At 36.4% G+C, this 20,727-nt stretch overlaps 1 protein-coding gene across 2 annotated transcripts in view; it reads right to left on the bottom strand.

Annotated features, from left to right (window-relative positions):
• The window catches only part of SH3BGRL (SH3 domain binding glutamate rich protein like), a 93,655-nt gene extending 73,327 nt beyond the window's left edge, over positions 1 to 20,328 (bottom strand). Inside the window, exon 1 of one of the 2 annotated variants that reach the window (XM_035028803.1) lies at positions 20,063 to 20,328. In XM_035028803.1, coding sequence (XP_034884694.1) covers positions 20,063 to 20,107 — 45 coding nt within the window. In that variant the 5' untranslated portion in view covers positions 20,108 to 20,328. The remainder of the gene's footprint in view (positions 1 to 20,062) is intronic. The other variant, XM_035028802.1, reaches the window with a different exon arrangement.
• Between the last annotated feature and the right edge of the window lie 399 nt (positions 20,329 to 20,727).

Below are 20,727 nucleotides of genomic sequence, written 5' to 3'. Positions count from 1 at the left end.
TTAGTTTTTGATGTAGGGTTCCATGATTCATTGTTTGTGTATAACACCCAGTGCTCCATGCAATATGTGCCCTCCTTAATACCCATCACCTGGCTAACCCATCCCCCCTCTGAAACCCTCAGTTTGTTTCCTGGAGTCCATAGTCTTTCATGGTTCATCTCCCCCTCTGATTTCCCCCTCTTCATTTTTCCCTTCCTTCTCCTAATGTCCTCCATGCTATCCCTTATGTTCCACATATGAGTGGAACCATATGATAATTGTCTTTCTCTGCTTGACTTATTTAACTTAACATAATCCCTTCCAGTTCCATCCATGTCGATGCAAATGTTGGGTAGTCATCCTTTCTGACGGCTGAGTAATATTTCATTGTATATATGCTTCCTTCTTATAAGGACCCTTGCAATTACACTTAGGGCCCACCTAGATAATCTCCTCATTTCAAGATCATTAATTTAATTATACCAGCAAAGTCCCTTTTGCCATATAAGGTAATATTAACAGGTTCCAGAGATTAGGACCTGAATATCTTTGGGGGCTAGATTCAGCCTACCTCAGGAATAAAATCGAATCCAAACACATTCAAGTTTCATCCACTAAACCAAGGATGACTTGCTCATGGCAATATGGCCACCATGAGTTGTTACTGGTTTTCTGTGTGATCCTGGGATTCTGGCAAAAGAAATAACTCATTCTCTCTCTTCTCTCTCTCTCTCTCATATTTATACATTGTTAAAACAGATTATCAATGTAATTTAAAATAAATTTTTTTAGGGACGCCCGGGTGGCTCAGTCGGTTAAGTGTCTGCCTTCGGCTCAGGTCATGATCTCAGGGTCGTGGGATCGAGTCCCACATCGGGCTGCCTGCTCAGCGAGGAGCCTGCTTCTCCCTCTGCCCGCCACTCCCCCTGCTTGTGCTTCCTCTCTCTCTCCCTACTAAATAAAGATAAAATCTTTAAAAAAATAATAATAAAATAAAATAAAATTTTTAACAAACATACAACAATAATATAAAGAAATATTTGAGTTGAATATTTTCAACAAAGCAAAACATTTTCATAGTAAAAACAAAAACAAAAACAAATTGTTAAATTCTAGCTTTAAGACTGTCAACAGTAGACCAAGATGTAGAGTAAAAGCCTATATACCAACATTTGAAAAAGATGGCTGGTAATTATCTAGTGAGTTCAAGTATTGCAAATGAAAAAACCATAGATAAACTAGATAATTCCTATCCCTCCCTCACCCCATCCCACCCCCAAAATATTTTTACCTCTATAGATAAAAAAAAAAATTCCTGTATATTACATCTGAATTATGAAGATTAATTTTGACATCAGCAATTTATATAAAACCACATGTGTTCTCCCAGTGAACTCACTGGTGAGCTGTGTGACCTTGATCAAATCTTTTCATCCTTCTGAAACTCAGTTTTATGTGTGAAATAAGTTTAAACAGGATGAAATTAAAATTTCCTTTTAGATCAAAAGTTATTACCATGAATGACATAAATCACCAACTAGAATGGATGTCCTTATTATAGTGAAATACAGAGCAATCTAAAAATACTAATTGAAACCCATAAAATCCTAACCCTCACTCTGCTACCACTTCTTTAAGAATTCCAAGACTAGTCATTTAATATTATCATACCTTAGGTTTCTGCCATTCACTAATGCTTAGCAACTTTCATATAAATTAAAGATTCTATTGTTTGTTATTTTCACAAAACTTTGAGAAGAACTAATAAGAATTATGTTGCATGGGCGCCTGGGTGGCTCAGATGGTTAAGTATCTGCCTTCGGCTCAGGTCATGATCTCAGGGTCCTGGGATCGAGTCCTGCATCAGGCTCCCTGCTCCTTGGGAGCCTGCTTCTCCCTCTGCCTCTCTCTCTGTGTGTCTCCAATGAATAAATAAATAAAATCTTAAAAAAAAAAGAATTATGTTGCATGTTAACTGTCTTTAATATAAGAGATACGACCCATTTGTTTAGTCATAAAGATCTTAGGCATATAAAAGCAGGGAAACTTGCTTAAAATCTCTCTTGAGGAAGAAAAATTGGGTGATTAGACATTAAAATAGGCCTGTGTTTTGCTCCTTCTGCCAGGCTCTCTCCATAACTCTCTAGATTATATAGTCAGAAAGTGTTCATAAGGAGATTAAATTATATTGACAATCTATAACATACTGACTCTGCTCACAGTAATATGTCTTTCTTAACAAAACAGGCAGGCAGGCACAATTCTTGTGGTGCCAGATTAGACAGTTCAAGGGCTCTGATCATAGTTCCATACAGACAATTATGAAATGACCAGATCACTGGAAAAATGCTCAATTGTTCTGTACAGAAATCTCACCCTACTCCTTCATTACTGACAATATTCTGGAACCTCCTATTTTCAATTCTCTATACTATGTCAAGGGAAACTGGGACCATTTAATTTAAACACTGGTTTATTCACTTCTGTAACAAATTACCACAAATTTAATGGCTTAAACTAACACATACTTATTATCTTAAATTTCTGGAGGTCAGAAATCCAACATGTCTCAATGGGCTAAAATCAAGGTGTTGGGAAGGCTGCATTCTCTTCTGGAGACTCTAGGAGAGAATCCATTTTGTTGCTCTTTCCAGCTTCTAGAGGCTGCATTCTTTGGCTCATGGCCCATTCCTCCATCTTCAATCCAGAAATGCCTGTCAAATTGTTCTCATGACCTCAGTCTGACACTGACTGTCCTGTCCCATCTTTCACTTATAACAAATCTTGTGATGACATTAGTCCCTTCTGGATAATCCAAGATAATCTCCCATCTCAAAATCTTTAATCACATCTGCAAAGTCCCTTTTGCCATGTAATCACAGGTTCCAAAGATTAGGATGTGGATATCTTTGGGAGGCCATTACTCTGCCTACCACAACTGGTCCTAACACTAATAATTAATCCACTGTGATTGTATGCAGGCATTCATCTATGTAAATTCACCCAATGAATTCACCCAATAAATATAGTCAGAGTAGTCCAGCGATCATAAAAATGGCGCTCTTCAATTTGCCCTAATAGAAAAGACGAGATTTGAAAATCACTTTTCCACTTAACTATAAAACATAAGCACAGTTCTTATCTCTATCACATTTATTCCAAGTGTTGTTGCCATCAGAGTCTCTCTCAGTCACAAGGACAACCTGAACACATCATTCATCTTAATATGCTTTTATTAAAATGTATTAAATTTCTCAGAAATATAACTATATAGATAGATAGATAGATAGATAGATAGATAGATAGATAGATAGATAGATATATCTCCAAAACTACATTGAATACTTACACCAAGTTTTCAAGATTAAAAACTTTAAAGATAATTAGCAAGACTTAAATTAGAAAGTGGCAGCCAGGATGGTAAAAATATAAAATACATACATTATATGGAATACATGAAAGAACTAAGAATGCTCAGTCTGGAGACAGATATTCAAAAACTGTTTTCAAAAAACTACAAGAAGTCATGATGTGGGTCTTACCTTAGGTGAAGGGCTCTAATATCAAAGACAGGATTTAGTTCCAAATTAAAAAAAAAAAAATCAGACCACCAGGTTGAAGTTATAATGTACCATATTTTGGCTTATTTTAAAATTACTTTTTAAAAAAATTTATTTGAGAGAGAGAGAGAATGAGTGGGGGGAGGAGCAGAGGGAGAGGCAGGCTCCCCACTGAGGGGGATGCCTGATGCAGGGCTCAATTCCAGGACTCTGGGATCATGACCCCAGCCAAAAGCAGATGCTTAAACAACTGAGCCACCCAGGTGCCCCTAAAATTACTTTTGATAACTGGAACTGTCGAATAATGAGACCACCTATTTGGGTTTTTTTAAGATTTTGTATTTATTCATTTGAGAGAGACAGAGCGAGCAAGAGCAAGGGGGAGGGTCAGAGGGAGAGGCAGACTCTTTGCTGAGCAGAGTGCCCAATGTGGGGCTCGATCCCAGGACCCTAGGATCATGACCTGAGCCGAAGGCAGATGCTTAACCAAATGAGCCACCCAGGCACCCCTGAAACAACCTATTTGAATAGTTAGTAGAAGTTGTATTTATTATTTTAGAAGTTAATAGTAGTAGATATGAATAGTTACTAGTTGTAGTAGAAGTTAACCAGAGTTGTTTAACAATGAAACAATCTGAAGAATTACTAGAAGTATCAATGGAGAAGGAAATATATTAAAAGGCTATAGGGGCGCCTGAGTGGTTCAGTTGGTTAAGCGTCTGTCTCTGGCTCAGGTCATGATCCCAGGGTCCTGGCATCAAGCCCCGCATCAGGCTCCCTGCTCAGCAGGGATCCTGCTTCTTCCTCCCCCTCTGCCTGCTGCTCCCCCTGCTTGTGCGTGCACTCTCTCTCTCTGTCAAATAAATAAATAATTTTTAAATAAAAAAATAAAAAGGCTGTAAAAAAAAGATGTTTGCATTAAATAAAATGTTAGACAGATTGAGCTGTAGGTCCAGTTTACCTAAAAGATTCTATGAGTCTAGAATTAGGCTTTGCCAATAGATACAATTTCTTCCACATAAAATCTTATGCTAATGTTGCTTACTTTATTAAGGTAGCAACATTATTAATAAAAGTAAAGCAACTAATCAACAAGCATTTACTGAATATATCCTATGGTCTAGGGATTGAAGACATATATGACACAGTCCTTATCCTCAGAGAGTTTAATGGAGTGATCAGATCATAGCCATAAAAAGGCAATAGACAATATGATGAGCATCCTCGTGAAACACATAGACAATAAATGCTAAAGGAGTTTAGATGTAGAGAGAACTACCTTACTTTAAATATACAGGAAAGACTTCATTTGTGAAAAGGGGTAATGAATGGGTAAGACCAAAGCCTGTGAAATGAGTGGAGAAAGATAATTCAGGTGGAGGGAACATGGGGAGCAAAGTCACAGAAGTGAGAATATATCTGGCACATTCAGGAAGTAGTAAATCCAGTTGTCTGGCCCAAAGAATGTCACTAGTACAATGCTTTCTACTGATTGCACACAAGATGATTTTTAATACATGAATGGAAATGTTTATTTAATCGCATGTATTTATACTAATGTGTAATAGAAAAAATAGATAATTAGCATATTAAATCCATGATTCCACAGATACTATTGTTTGGGATAAATTAAGTGTTTTATTCATGCATGCATTCATTCATACATCCATTGATTCCATAAGCAAGTATTCATTACATACTTTCTGGTGACTGGGCCCTGTGATATAGTCTGAGAACACAACAGAGATAAACAAAGCAAAGTCCTTGAGCCCAAGGAGTTCACAGTCTTGTAAGGAAGATAAATATAAGTGGGAAATTATAATACAATATGCAATGATATAAAAATATGCACAAGGTGTTACTGGAAATGTATAAACTTTTAATGGATGTGGAGATTCCTAAGTCATGACCTATTTCTCATGTTAAACATTATCAACATAACCACATTCATGGGATGCCTGGGTGGCTCAGTCGGTTAAGCGTCTGCCTTCAGCTCAGGCCATGATCCCATGGTGCTGGGATCAAGTTCCGCATTGGGCTCCTTTCTTAGCGGGGAGCCTGCTTTTCCCTCTGCCTGCTTCTCCCCCTGCTTGTGTTCTCTCTCTCTCTCTCTGACAAATAAATAAATAAATAAAATCTTCAAAAAAAACATAGCTCCATTCATAATGAAAAAAAAAAAAAAAAGCTTTCATAGGAGCAAAAGTTCAGCTAATGTTTGGAAATCCAAAGGATTCACCGAAGAATATCCAAAAGAACCTTGGGCTGAATTTAGTTGTCTAAAAATCTGACAAAATCCTAATTAAAAGAAAAAAAAACTTTCGTTTTTTTCAGAAAAAAAATAATTCACTACCCACACTTAGGTTAAGGCACAGCATTTCTTTTTCTGAGGACTTGAATTTATTTACAGTATAATTTGTAGTGACCCATAACTCTGGCTAACAGTCCAACTCGGATTGGATTATTGTATTTCCTTAGTCTTAATCATATAAAATTAGGATCACTGTACTTCCTTAGTCTTAGTCATATAAAATTGGTATTGGGGAGTTATAGAACATAGCCCAGGCTCAAAAGGCTTGAAAAAAGGCCTGGGTGTTGAGTGAAATATAGTCTTTACTTGTACAGGGCTTTTATGAGGAAGTCAGCTTTACTTAGTTCTGCATACCATTTATCAGGTCATTATGTGATCCACTGTCTTATTTAGAAAAGACTGAAGTTGAGTCAACCTTAAAACAGCAATCTCTAAGAAGAAACTGTAATAACACCTCTCACATGGTTTCTCTAATTACATAGAAAAACAAAATCTGTTTTTAATCCCAGAGTTGAAGAAAAAGAAATAAAAAAGACAAATGACAAAAAAAAAAAAAAAGACTGAACAAAGAGTAATTAGTGGTCCTTTTATTATACTATGTAAAAAAAATGGAGTTTAAGGAAAATAGAGTGGGATCATAAGGTAGATTCAAAATAAGCCTTTTGGGGGTGCCTGGATGGTTCAGTTGGTTAAGTGTCTGCCTTGGGCTCAGGTCATGATCCCAGAGTCCCTAGATGGAGCCCAGCATCAGGCTCTCTGCTCAGCGGGGAGTCTGCTTCTCCCTCTCCCACTCCCCCTGCCCATGCTCTCTCTCTCTCTCAAATAAATAAAATCTTTAAAAAACTAAGCCTTTTGTATAAAATGAAGTTAATAAATATATAACATCTTAATCTCAGATTGTCACAGATTAATTATGACCTGAAATAATGTCTTCTAATATCTATTCTTGATTAACTCTCAGTCTTGCCTCCATCTATGTGGTTTTGGTTTAAGCACATAACCTGTGCTTTAGTTCATCTTCCTGAATCATAAATGCTTTTTTTAAAGAAGTCTTATTTGGGGTATATATGTTAGGGATTCACGAAATTTGTTTATAATTTAGGATGGTCTTGAGACTGGAACCTACTGCAAATTTGACTGAAATAGATGAAAAATACTCAGACCAGATTTTTAATATTTTACACTTAAGTATAAGAGGTGCTAAGAGATTCAGAAGAAACTGAGGGTGGGGAGGAAATTATCCAAAAAAAGAAAGATTATTAATGAGAAGAATGTGATAATTTTCAATAGCATGGGATTCTCTTTCCAGAACACAATAATAAATATACAAAAGTATATGTGACAACTTTAATTTGGAAATGTGAAAGTAACAAGCAGCATTATTAGCCTATTTCCTAGAGTTGAAGGTCTTGTATGAACTTTTCTTAGTACCCTTTTCCTTGCTTAAAATACAACTTCTTTGGGACACAACTTTGTTATTAAAAACATGCTAAACAAACTGCAAATCACTGTGCATTCTTATGAGGGCATAGAAAAGAACCAGAAAGAGAGAGAGAGGAAAAGAGGGAGGGAGAAAGAGAAAGGAGAGAAATTGAGAGGACAGAAAAGTCAAAATATTTCTTCTTAAAAGAAGAGTTCATTTTTCAATGGAAAAAGAATAAGAGGTAGGATTGTCTTCTGTGCCAATATTAGGATTTCAAAATAAAACAAGGAGCTAACGTTTTCTTGAAACCTAATTTTGAACTAGTAAAAACAAACATACAATTCTAAGTTATAAAAGAAAAAATAGAAAGGCCATTCTGCCTTAACAGTTTTAACAAATTATTTTGGGCTGCTAATGAAAAATTATTTTCTTTCAAAGGAACTCAGAGTACTTGCTTTTACTCACATTTTTTTAAAAATCTAACTAACATTCATGGGAAGTAGGGATAAGGTAATTTCTTCTATTTTACAGTGGGGGTAAATCAGAGATTAACAAAATATTCCTTTTTTTTAATTTTTTTTATTTATTTGACAGAGAGAGAGACAGCGAGAGAGGGAACATAAACAGGGGGAGTGGGAGAGGGAGAAGCAGGCTTCCCGCAGAGCAGGCAGCCCGATGCAGGGCTCGATCCCAGGACCCTGGGATCATGGCCTGAGCTGAAGGCAGATGCTCAACGACTGAGCCACCCAGGCGCCCCTGGATTTGTCTTGATAAAAAACATTCATTGGACATTTCAACAAATAATATAAAAATGTTTATTTGGTTTCATTGTTTTCTAATTACAAATATTCATCTTTCTCTGTCATTTCTAAAATTCTAATTCTTGAATATTTCAGCCACTAACAATTGAGTTAGTTTAAAGTTGATTCTACAATGAAATAAAAAAACCCAACAATGTTCTTATAAATATAGGCTGGGAAAACTGACAAATAGGACTTTTCAGGCAAAATTCCAGTTCACTTAGTTTTGTTCTATTTTAATAGCTCTAAAATAATGTTATTTTTATTCTTTTCAACTATCTTTTTTCCTTTTATCAAACTACTCAAATAGTCTACCTACTCACCTCTTCCTCATTATATAATGCATTTCTTTACACTTTCTAAACAGGTTTCTGTCCTCACCATTCCACTGAAACTGCTATTGCCAAAATCATTAATGATTTCCTTATTTTGAATTCAATAACCTTTTTAATCGGTACTCCAGTTTCTACTAAAGGACGCCACTCTGATCTCTCTTAATGAATCTTCCTGTTTCCTGTTGCACCTGCTTCCCTTCACACCATCCTAAATGTGAATATCCACTAATATACTGTCCATGTTCTCAGCCCTCTTCTCATTTCACTCTATAATTCCTCCCTTCAAGTGAGCTCATTCTTTCCTATGGCTTCAAGTGCTTCTTTCTGAATGAGTCCAAAATCTATTCTCCAGCCACCATCTTTCTCAAGTTCTAGTCACACATTTCCCACTATTAACTGCAGATCTCCATTTGAATGACATGTTTGAACATGAATTTAAACATGTCATCCATTCATACATCAACAAATATTTATTTGGAAATTTACCGTGTATGAGCATATTCTGGACAGTAAGAAGCTCATGATCTGGTGGAGAAAGTAGGTAAGTTGTTATCTCCATTGAATTTTCCATAATTTAGCTAGCACAGATATTGCTGCTGTAAACACTGGGGTACATGTATCCCTTTGAATTAGTATTTTTATATTCTTTGGGTAAATACCTAGTAGTGCAATTGCTGCATCATAGGATAGCTATATTTTTAACTTTTGAGGAACCTCCATACTGTTTTCCAGAGTGGCTGTACCAGCTTGCATTCCCACCAACAGTGTAAGAGGATTCACCGTTCAGTGCATCCTGTTTTCCTAATAGGCCCATCATTCTGAGAGGAGGAAAGCTAAGACATAAACTGTAAAAACACTGACTTGGCCTCAAAATCTGTTCTTTTATGTACAGAAACCCACCTTGTATGACTTAAAACAATTACTGTGGTAGAGACAATCTTTATAGATTGAGAAAAATGTTTAGAAAAGAAGTTTAATCCTATTTTATACAACAACATGCCATCTGTCATTTTTATCATATGCTTTTAAACAGAATAAGGGCTCATTGTTAATCATATGAAATGAAGGTTGCCAAATAATCCTAAAATTTGTATGGAACCAGAAAAGACCCCAAATAGCCAGAAGAATGTTGAAAAAGAAAACCAAAGCTGGTGGCATCACAATACTGGACTTCAAGCTATATTACAAAGCTGTGATCACCAAGACAACATGGTACTGGCACAAAAACAGACATATAGACCAATGGAACAGAACAGAGAACCCAGATATGGACCCTCAACTCTATGGTCAACTAATCTTTGACAAAGGAGGAAAGAATATCCAATGGAAAAAAGACAGTCACTTCAACAAATGGTTTTGGGAAAACTGGACGGCCCATGTAGAAGAATGAAACTGGTCCATTTTCTCACACCACATGCAAAGATAAACTCAAAATAGATAGGACCTAAATGTGAGACAGGAATCTATCAAAATCTTACAGGAGAACACAGACAGCAACCTGTTCCACTTCAGCCACAGCAACTTCTTGTTAGACACATCTCCAGAGGCAAGGGAAACAAAAGTAAAATGACCTATTGGGATTTCATCAAGAAAAAGCTTCTGAACAGCAAAGGAAACAGTCAACAAATCTAAGAGGCAACCTAAGGAATGGGAGAAGATGTTTGCAAATGGCATATCAGATAAAGGGCTAGTATCCAAGATCTATAAAGAAAGACATACAAATGGCCAACGGACACATGAAAAAATGCTCCATATCCCTTGGCATCAGTGAAATACAGATCAAAACCACAATGAGATACTACATCACAGCAGTCAGAATGGCTAAAATTAACAAGTCAGGAAACAACAAATGTTGGCAAAGATGCAGAGAAAGAGGAACCCTCTTACACTGTTGGTGGGAATGCAAGCTCATACAGCCACTCTGGAAAACAGTATGGAGGTTTCTCAGGAAGTTAAAAATGGAGCTACCCAGGACCCAGCAATTGCACTAGTAGGTATTTACCTCAAAGATACAAATGTAGTGATCCAAAGGGGCACCTATACCCCAATGTTTATAGCAGCAATGTCCACAATAGCTAATCTGTGGAAAGAGCCCAATGTCCATCGATAAATGAATGAAAAAAGAAGATGTGGTATATATATACAATGGAATATTACTCAGCCATCAGAAAGGATGAATACCCACCATTTGCACTGACATGGATGGAACTGGAGGGGATTATGCTGAGCGAAATAAGTCAATCAGAGAAAGAAAATTATCATATGACTTCACTCATATGTAGAATACAAGAAACAGCGCAGAAGATCATAGGGTAAGAGAGGGAAAACTATACGGGAAGTCATCAGAGAGGGAGAAAAACCATGAGAGACTCTTAACTGTAGGAAACAAACTGACGGTTGCTGGAGGGGAGGTGGGTGGGGGATGGGTAATTGGGTGATGGGCATTAAGGAGGGCATGTAATGTTATGAGCAATGGGTGTTATACACAACTGATGAATTACTGAACTCCACATCTTGAAACTAATGATGTACTATATGTTGGATAATTGAATTTAAACTTTAAAAAAAGTTGCTATACATTTTTACAAAAACAAAAGCAAAATAGGCACATAAATTAATGCCTACCCTTCCAACTTCAAATATTTTCAAGAAATCTTCTAATGGTATCAAATGACAGTCCTTTTTGCAAGTGTGGGTATAGAATTAAGTCATAATTTCTCACTCATTAAGAGACAGTCTACCTACTTTTCCTTATGATTGTTTGTTGGAGCAATTCATGTTTTGACAACCCAAGAATTCAGATCTTGCCTTTTTCTTCCCCCAGAATCTCTTAACATGAGCTACTGCACAATAAGGTATCTAATCGTTGTATCAGTAGCCCCTTTTTAAATGTTCTCTATATATTCCAAGCAATAATATACTTATGTACTGTTTCCCTAGTTTTACACATTATCCTAAAAGTATAATTCTAATATTTCTTTATCAAACCCCATTATGTATTAAAAAAATCAAATCCATCCTTATAAATGAGTGATTTTCAAAAAGTAATTTGATATTAATTTATAAAAAATCTACTTGGTCATCTAGACATAAATTATTTAGATAAGATTGTGTTAGATGTTTTGTGTTTTAAAGCATCGTATAGTGCATTACTTCTCATGAAATCTAGAGTCACTGACTTTCAAAAGTACACACATACTGTGTGGCTGGTGGGATCTCTCCAGAACAGTCCCTGACATTTGGGCAGTATAAGATTTCCCTGGGTTGTATAGTTTTAGTTGTTGAGGTCAACATTTTGGTAGAGTCAGATTGAATTCCAAGTGAGATATATAAACTCTCTTAAAGCCCCCATGCAGAGTCTGATCATAACCATACCATTTTTAAGGGGATATAAAACACATACCAAACAAATATTATTATTTAATTTAAACTTCAAAATGTAATCATAAGTCCTAATGCAACTGGACAATAAGTCGATGTTTAGTCACAGTTTCCTTATAATATTTTTGTTTTTGCCTTTCAACAAGCTTTTCTTTCAAAAAATTCACATAAATTCCAACTCTGGTATAGAATTGGCCTTATTCTGGATCTTGATACACTTCCTACTTATTTCCTTTAAAATTTACCAGGTCTTTGTCTTGTCACCTGTCCGACTCTCTATATTACCACCACCACCCCTGACTGTCCTCTCAACATTTCTTAGAAGATTTAAATTTAGTATTCCTAAATTTTTAAGTAGAAATTTACTGAAAAAGCCTTACCCCAACCACTGCATATTTTCAGTTCAAAATAGCTGATTCACAAGACCAATTATGTTTAGGTTTCTGGAAGCGTGAAATCAAATTCTGTAATTTTCAGTAATAGATTCCCAAAACAACACTTATAGAAGCTTTCTTCCATGATACTCTCATTTTATGTCATTTATATTCCATTTGTGAGGGTTATGAGAAACATAGAAAGGTTTAGTGACCTAAAGATCACATAGGCAACAAGCAATTACACATGCCACACCTTAAGGTTACATGCTGTAGCTAAAAGCTTAAAACACCTTCTAAAAACAGTTTGTCTCATCTACTATTAGTTAGACTGCCTTATGCAAGTATTTTTCTTATATTGGGATAAAAGCACATATTCTGCATTCTAAGTAATAGTATATATTGAGCTATTATGACTTTGATTGTCTGCTCTGAAGAACTTTTTTTTTTTAGATAGGGAGAGAGGTGGGGGGTGGGCAGAGGAAGAGGGAGAGAGAGACACTTAAGCAGGCTCCACATCCAGTGCAGAGTCGGATGCAGGGCTCAATCTCACAACTCTGAGATCATGACCTGAGCCAAAATCAAGAGTCAAACACTTAACTGACTAAGCCACCCAGGTGCCCCTGAAGAGTTCTAAGTTCTCTACATGATATACTAGGCCACTGGAATTATTCCTGTTAACAGTTATAAAACAATTAAGAAGTACTTTTCATGATTTTCCAAGTTTATCAGAAAAGCAATTTTGCAATGACTTTTAAATTAGTTTCAGAGCCACATTCACAAGTGGATAATCAAGAAATATTGGGGCACCTGGGTGGCTCAGTCGTTAAATGTCTGCCTTCGGCTCAGGTCATGATCCCAGGGTCCTGGGATCGAGCCCCGCATCAGGCTCCCTGCTCGGCGGGAAGCCTGCTTCTCCCTCTCCTGCTCCCCCTGCTTCTGTTCCCTCTCTCACTGTGTCTCTCTCTGTCAAATAAATAAATAAAATCTTTTTTTTAAAAAAAGAAATATCAACCAGAAGGTCAAATAGCATAATTGCTAAGGCTCTGGCATCAGACAAACCTGGGGGGGGTGCTTTGTTAGCTCTCTGAGTCTGTTTCCTCTTCTTAAAAATGGACAGAGCAAGATTACTGAATTCATTCACAAGAATTCAGTGATATATGTAAAGTTCTTACCACTATCCCTGCTCACTGACAAAATATTTGCCTGAGAAATTAAAGTGAGATGATTTATCATATTTTTAATATATTATGTAATTGTCTATGCTCATCTTCCTTCTAAATCAACTTTGAAATATCACGCTGCACAGAATGGTTTGTAATATCATGCAGCTACTATTTTTTCATGCAACTACTATTAAGTATGTATTTACTTTTAATTGTAACATCGAGAAATATGCTGCACTTGATGAAAATAATTGGCTAAGTGGTAGTGGTAAAATAGACAAAATTTTCTCATATTATAACTGTTAACTGAAATAAATATTCTCTGGTATTTAAAAGGTAAAGTACTATTTGTCTTGACTCACTGTTGGAAATCCCCGAAGCAAAAATGTATGGCTTTAATTCCAACTCTGATAAGGTCTCATTTCCAGAAAGGACTAAGCCAAAGGGACAGAACTCAAAGACTAGAATCCAAGTCATAGCAGCACTGCCTTACTGATGAATTTAGAAGATTTACAGAATCATAAAAAGCCACCTTTGAATTGTGTTGGCCTATAGAGCAACATCAAAATACTTTTCAGGGAAGCGAATCAAAGTCATAAGAGTTCAATATATAGCACACATGCTATTTAAAAATCTGCCCTTGGTTAGGCAATTTTATTAACAAAAAAAGAACTAAAATATATCTGAAATTGATGCTACTAACCACCCCACTTACTTTCCCCAGTCCCACCTAACTCTCATGTACAGATTATGGATGAAGACACATTTGCCTGGTTAGGTATCATCTAGTCTTTTTCTTTCTTTTCAGGTATCATCCAGTTTTAAATGGCAATTATAGTTTCATAGTCACATGACAATATTTTAATGTACTACTGACATAATTCTTGTTTAATACCTATACACTATGCAGATGTGTAAATAACACAGTTTAGGAGTGGGCTCTGGAGTCAGAACAACTTGGGTTCTTTCTTTCTTTTTTCTTTTTAAGCAGGCTCCACACTCCACATGGAGCCCAACATGGAGCTTGAACTCACGACCCTGAGATCAAAACCTGAGCTGAGATCAAGAACTGAGCCATCCAGGTGCCCCCAGAACAACTTGGGTTCTAATCCCAGTACTGTCATTTGTAACTCTTTGATCTTAAGCAGTAATGTTTCTGGGTCTAGAGATACTCCCTCCAATTTAATGAAATAGATCTAATAATAGTACTTATATCGCAGTGTTAATATAAAGATTAAGCTAATTAAGATAATGTACATAAAGCACTGGGCACAGTGCCTGGTATACATATGATGCTTAAATAAATGTTAGCTTTTACTATTAGTGGAGTCAAATCTTGATTAATCATGTTAATGAAGGAGTAATAAAACAAAAAATTAACAACACTGACACTAAATACTTTTAAATATACAATCTTTGAATTTGTCATGATATTTTTAAACTTATATTTAACCTTTGCCTTATGTTCTGGCATCTGCAAAACTTAAAACAACCTGATAAAGCCAAAATGTGAGGGACTGGGCTAGCAAATAATCCCTTTGCTTAGAATTTTGCTAAACTGTCCAAGTGTAAAATGTCAGCTTTGCCTCTCATATTAATAAAAAAAGTCATCATAAATGAACCACCCCTTCTCTCTAATTATACATTTGTTTAATCTTGGTCTGGATTGGAGGAAGTCATTAAGTACTAGGTTTAAAAGGCCTTCCGGTGGACTACAAAGCAGAACTGAAAGCAAACAGATGGTCATAGTAACCGACAGATTCTCAATATGTTTATCAGTAAGGAATGAAATATTACATTCACCCTTGATAATTCGGTTAATTAGCAGAAAATATTTCTCTAAAAGATATATGTTTGTGCAATGTGTATTTTAGAGAATTTTTTTTTTTATTTTTTTAAAAATTTATTTATTTATTTATTTGACAGAGACACAGCAAGAGAGGAAACACAAACAGGGGGAGTGGGAGAGGGAGAAGCAGGCTTCCCGCTGCGCAGGAAGCCCAATGCAGGGCTTGATCCCAGGACCCTGGGATCATGACCTGAGCCGAAGGCAGACACTTAACGACTGAGCCACCCAGGCACCCCTAGAGAAGAATTTAGAGATTAACTACAGAGAATTAGAACATTTGACCTAAATGTGTCTGGGGCTTCAATTTATTTATTTTTTTCCCAGGCCAATCCAGGGGAGAACTGACCTATGGTGTATTGATCAAAACTCCTCCTCAATAGAGAAACTAGTCTTTGAGCTAGAGATAAATCCATCATCTTATCTTTCTCTTCTACCAGATCATAAATCTAAATTTATACTAAATTTCCAAAACACATTCTTCCCTAAAACCATTTGACTTTTATTTATTTATTTATTTTTTAAAAAGATTTTATTTATTTGACAGAGAGAGACAGAGTGAGAGAGGGAACACAAGCAGGGGGAGTGGGAGAGGGAGAAGCAGGCTTCCCGCTGAGCAGGGAGCCCGATATGGGGCTCGATCCCAGAACTCTGGGATCATGACCTGAGTCGAAGGCAGACACTTAACGACTGAGCCACCCAGTTGCCCCAACCATTTGACTTTTAAATGCTCAAGAATCATCATTGCTGATAATTGTGTTTTCCAAGCCTCTTTAAGTTGGGCCAAATTATTCCAAAAACTTTGCCATTGTTGCTGTGAAATTTAGGAAGTCAGTCATCAAATATAAGGCGGCAAGTTGAAAGCACTGATATTGAGTTCCTGCATTTGCCAAGTGAATGCTGTCATTTTCCACTGTTTAGAGCATAAAAAAGTATGTCCAAACATTCATATGATGAACAGTTTCTGATTTTGTTCTTTTAAGTAGTTTATGAATACCTTTAAACAGCATCCGAACAAACCTTGACAGCTATAACAAAGACCATAGCATACATCAAATCAATGTTCAATTTATAAATGCAGAGTAGGAGCAGCAAAATACTCTGTCACCTAAAAACAATGACTTGAGAATCTTATATGAAGAACTGTAGTTTATTATCCCACATCTATATTATCCAAATGAAAAAAAAATACTGACTAGTGACTCATGCTTTGACAATCACAAGCATTTATTTACTTGTTTTTATAACTTGTGTAGTGAATACAGCCATAAAGAAAAATTATATATATTTCATTTCTTACATGGATAATAATTTATGTTTTAGCAGTCATAAAAGAGATCATTTTTAAAAAATCACTTCATAAGTAAAACCCTCAGAAACCATCTATCCACCACATTCTTAACATTTCTACACCAAGCATACCTAGAATACATAGAGACCATAAAATGGAGATTGTTATGGGTCCAGGGTAAAGAAGTATGAGAAAAAATCCTCCCAAACCAGTCAAAATTTTCCAAGCAATCATCACTCTAGCAATTCTCATCAAAGGCCAATGCTGATTTTTGTTAAAAGTTATTGAAATTTATTAAGTTACACAGGGTCTGTGTTTACTATTCCTTTTCCATTAAATATAAATTTATAGGGCATTACAATCTCGACCAAAAAAAGTGTATACTTCTGTGTTACAGTCGGTCAAGACATGCACAAACAGTTCTGAACAGGCAGAAGTCATCTCCTTTAGACAGACAACTTTGGAATTGCATTCCTGCTAAATGGTTTCCATAAAAAGAAACAGTATTAAGGCCTGAATTTCTATACCTTGACCTATAAAAAACAGTTCCAAATGGGCATGTCTCTATCTCATTCTCTATCTCACTGGCCTTGAGTGAACAGTCATTTACCCCAATTACTGACATTCAACTTTAGACATACTATCCCTCTTCGACATAAACTCCTCATTTTTCTAATCCCTGTATATATATATGCTCAGGCAATTCTTCCACATACAGGGCATAGTCATTTCTGTACCTCTCACCTCATGTTCACATTTATCTTCTCATGCCTCCTCTACCTGAATCACTGGGACAATGTATTTCTTGGTGGTTAAATACATGTTATTGTATTCAAACAGCTTGTGTTGGGTTCTAGTTCTGTGGCTTCCAAGTTATGTGACCTTGAGAAAGTTGTTTAACCTTTCTGAACTTGTATTTCCTTATCTTAAAAACAGAGATAATCATAAAACTTAATTCACAGGACTAGAAACTGTCAAGAAAAAAATGAGATAGTACCTGATACACTTAAGTGTCCCTATTATTATTATTATTATTATTATTATTATTATTATTATGGCTTTCAATAAATCCATTGCAAAAACCAACCTACTTGCTTTCATTTCTAAACTTTTGAGAAGAAAGGGCTACCTGTATTGGGGCAGAGTTGAGTAAACACTTGAAAACTTCTTTTTTTTTTTTTTTAAATCAGGCTATGAGGGAAAAGGAGTCTTGAAATAAAAACAGAGTAAGTTAATATTGTTTTGGACTTATCATAGATTCTCCTCTGCCTGATAAAACATCTAATATTGGTTATTTTTATAACAACCATTAGAAGGGGTCAGAAAACAGTGAGAGATTAAAAATCCAAAACCAAAAGCTTTCTTTTAAATGCTCTTCAGAGAACTGCACTTAGTAACTTATAAGACTATCTCACTTTGAGCAATTGTTGGGTTCCCATTAAGATTTTTGCCCCCAAATTTCTAAATCCTGTGTTAAAAACTATATGGTAGCAATCTTAATGAAAAAAATTTAGGATTGCAACCTGAATAGTCCTTATTTATGTTATAAATGAAGTATATTCACTTTATACTGTTTTAGTACTATTCAAAAGTACCCACGCTTTTTTAAAAAAAAATAAGTATTTTGGCAATATGTATAATTTTGATAACATACTTATAAAAACTATAATTACAGAAACAACACACAAATCTCTAATTACTCATAAGAAAAATTGAAATAAAACAAAAATAGCATAAATATTCCCTATTTGTATAGTCTTCAGCAATCCAGTCCAACAACGTACAAAATAAGAGACAGCAGTCATTTTTTTAAGGCTCTTAGAAACTTAAGTCTTAACAAAGAGAGAGGTACAATTGTTCATTAATAGAAATTCTGAAAGGAGTTTCTTTTTTAATCTGCTTTTGGGGGAGGGGTGGGAGAGCAAGAAAGCAAAGAATAAATAGCAGTATCGGAATTGCATATCACCCAAAATGAAACTAACTTCCTGATCTGTTCAGTCTAATTAGGAATTTAACTAAAGTTATTAAGCTGGTCTTTAAAATTTTACAATTATTGTGTTGGACTTGAGACTCTGAGCAACTCAAATATTACTTTGAAATATCAGAATTAATACATGTGGATAATAATAAGGCAAGTAGCTCATGAAGTAAGGTTCAAAGGCAATATGAAAAGATTTATGTTTTCAAACTAAACTTGCTCAAAAAATATAAAGTATTCTGTAGGAAACTGTTTAAATACAACCACACATGGTGTCCAGAGAAGACAAAATTCAAAGTTCAAGGTCCTTGTGATTTCACATAACCTTCAGTTTTATCCCAAACCCACTTAAGGGGTAAATAAAACAAAACAAACAGTAAAAACATGGACTAGCTGCTGCTCTAAAGCTCAGAAGATGAGGCGGTTACTATGTCCTACATCCGGAAGTCACATATTCTACTCCTGCTACTGTTAGCTTTTCTCTTGAGTTGTGAAAAACAGGCACTTTCATTTATCATGGATATACACTCAGGTTTCACCCCACTTTATCCTATTGCCTCCCACAGCTGCTGAAGAATTGTTACTTTAAATTAAAAGCACATGAATCCAGAGGGGAACTGTCCTATCATTTGAAGAAGCAGCAACTGGAGTTTGCCACTACACAAGAAGCCATTTACTTGTTAGTTGCCTTTTTAGTTCTCAATATATCTTAAGCAGTTAGAAACTGTTAGAAGGAGGGCGCCTGGGTGGCTCAGTCGTTAAGCATCTGCCTTTGGCTCAGGTCATGATCCCAGGGTCCTGGGATCGAGTCCCACATCGGGCTCCCTGCTCCGCAGGAAGCCTGCTTCTCCCTCTCCCACTCCCCCTGCTTGTGTTCCTGCTCTCACTATGTCTCTCTCTGTCAAATAAATAAATAAAATCTTAAAAAAAAAAACTGTTAGAAGGAAAATCTTTAGGAAAAAAAAGAAAAAGTCAAAATAAGGGACACTATGGAAAGAAAAAACAGGTCCCTTGTCACGTTTTTAAAAAACCCCACAACTTTGCATCATTGTTCCCCAGTTCCCCTCCCATTCAGTCTAGTTCTAACACTCTTTAGGCTGAATTTGAACACCCTCTCCTACACACTGGCAAAATAACTCTAATTAAAGGGGGACTCACTTCAAAAATAATCACAATGCCTAGTAAGCCTCCACTCAATTGTCATCAGTTAGCACATGTTTTACATCCTTACAGAAGTGCACGCCTGCCCTTCGTCTCATACCTAGAGCACAAATGTCAAATTTTCCACTCCTGAAACTCACCAGTGTGTGATTTTACTTGACTTCTTCCACAACCTTAAAGACCTATTACCACCATCTCCCATCTACCAAAACTCAGTAGCTTTTTTTCTCCTTCCGAGTAGAAATGTGATCTTAACATCATAAGGCAAACAAAAGGCTAAACTCCATGGGGAAATGAAATCGAAGCAACAAAGGAAAGAAAGAGAAGGGGAGGACGGATGGAAGACGCATGTGCCTTCTGAAGTAGCTGCTGCCCAGATGAACTTCTGCAATTTAACGGTTCTGGGGCAGCAGGAGATTGGTGTGTAGGAAAACAAAGGTGGTCTCCCCACCCTCCTTACCGCTGTAGAACCAGAGGAAGATGCAATATACACACGGATCACCATCCTGGGAACAAAGGCCGCTGTTGTTTGGGTCCTGCAAAGGGCTAGAGGCTAGAGAGCAGCTGCAGCAAAGGCTGAAATCCAGCTAGAGGTGGAAGAGAGGTGGGAAGAGAAGGGTGGGGGAAGGTGGAAGGGGAACTCGCCGGAGTCCCGCCTCCTCCCCTGACTGCTTTCACTGAGCTCAGAACACTGCAGTCCCAGCTCCAAAGCCTGGAAAATACAGGCTGCTTTGCATCATTTCTATTTTTTTAAATAGGGAATCTCGAATAGCACCGCGAGATCTGTTGAAACATTTATTTTTGACTATTCTCTCCCCAAGAAGAGGTAGAGGAGAAAGAAAAAGCAAAAGGGAGCACTGAATTAAATTATATTAGAATGAAGGACATATTCCCACAGAAACTGAAAGTTCTGCGCATAACTTCCTGCTCAGAAATGTATGCAAATAAGAAGGCAGATCTTCCTTGAAAGAAGACTATGGTGAATCCAAACACTAATAAGAAAGCCCATGCCTTCAAAGCCTTATGCATTTTAAGACTCCTATTATGTAATGATTATTCTGATGTTAGTTGGTAGCAGAAATTAGGCACTGAAGAAGTGAGCAATGCCACAGAAGATTTAAGTAA

This window comes from Mirounga leonina, unplaced genomic scaffold (genome assembly GCF_011800145.1).
Source record: "Mirounga leonina isolate KUSES-001 unplaced genomic scaffold, KU_Mleo_1.0 Mir_204, whole genome shotgun sequence".
In the NCBI taxonomy this organism is placed as follows: domain Eukaryota; kingdom Metazoa; phylum Chordata; class Mammalia; order Carnivora; family Phocidae; genus Mirounga; species Mirounga leonina.
Note: the sequence above shows the minus strand (reverse complement) of the source record. Positions and strands in the feature narration are given on the sequence as shown.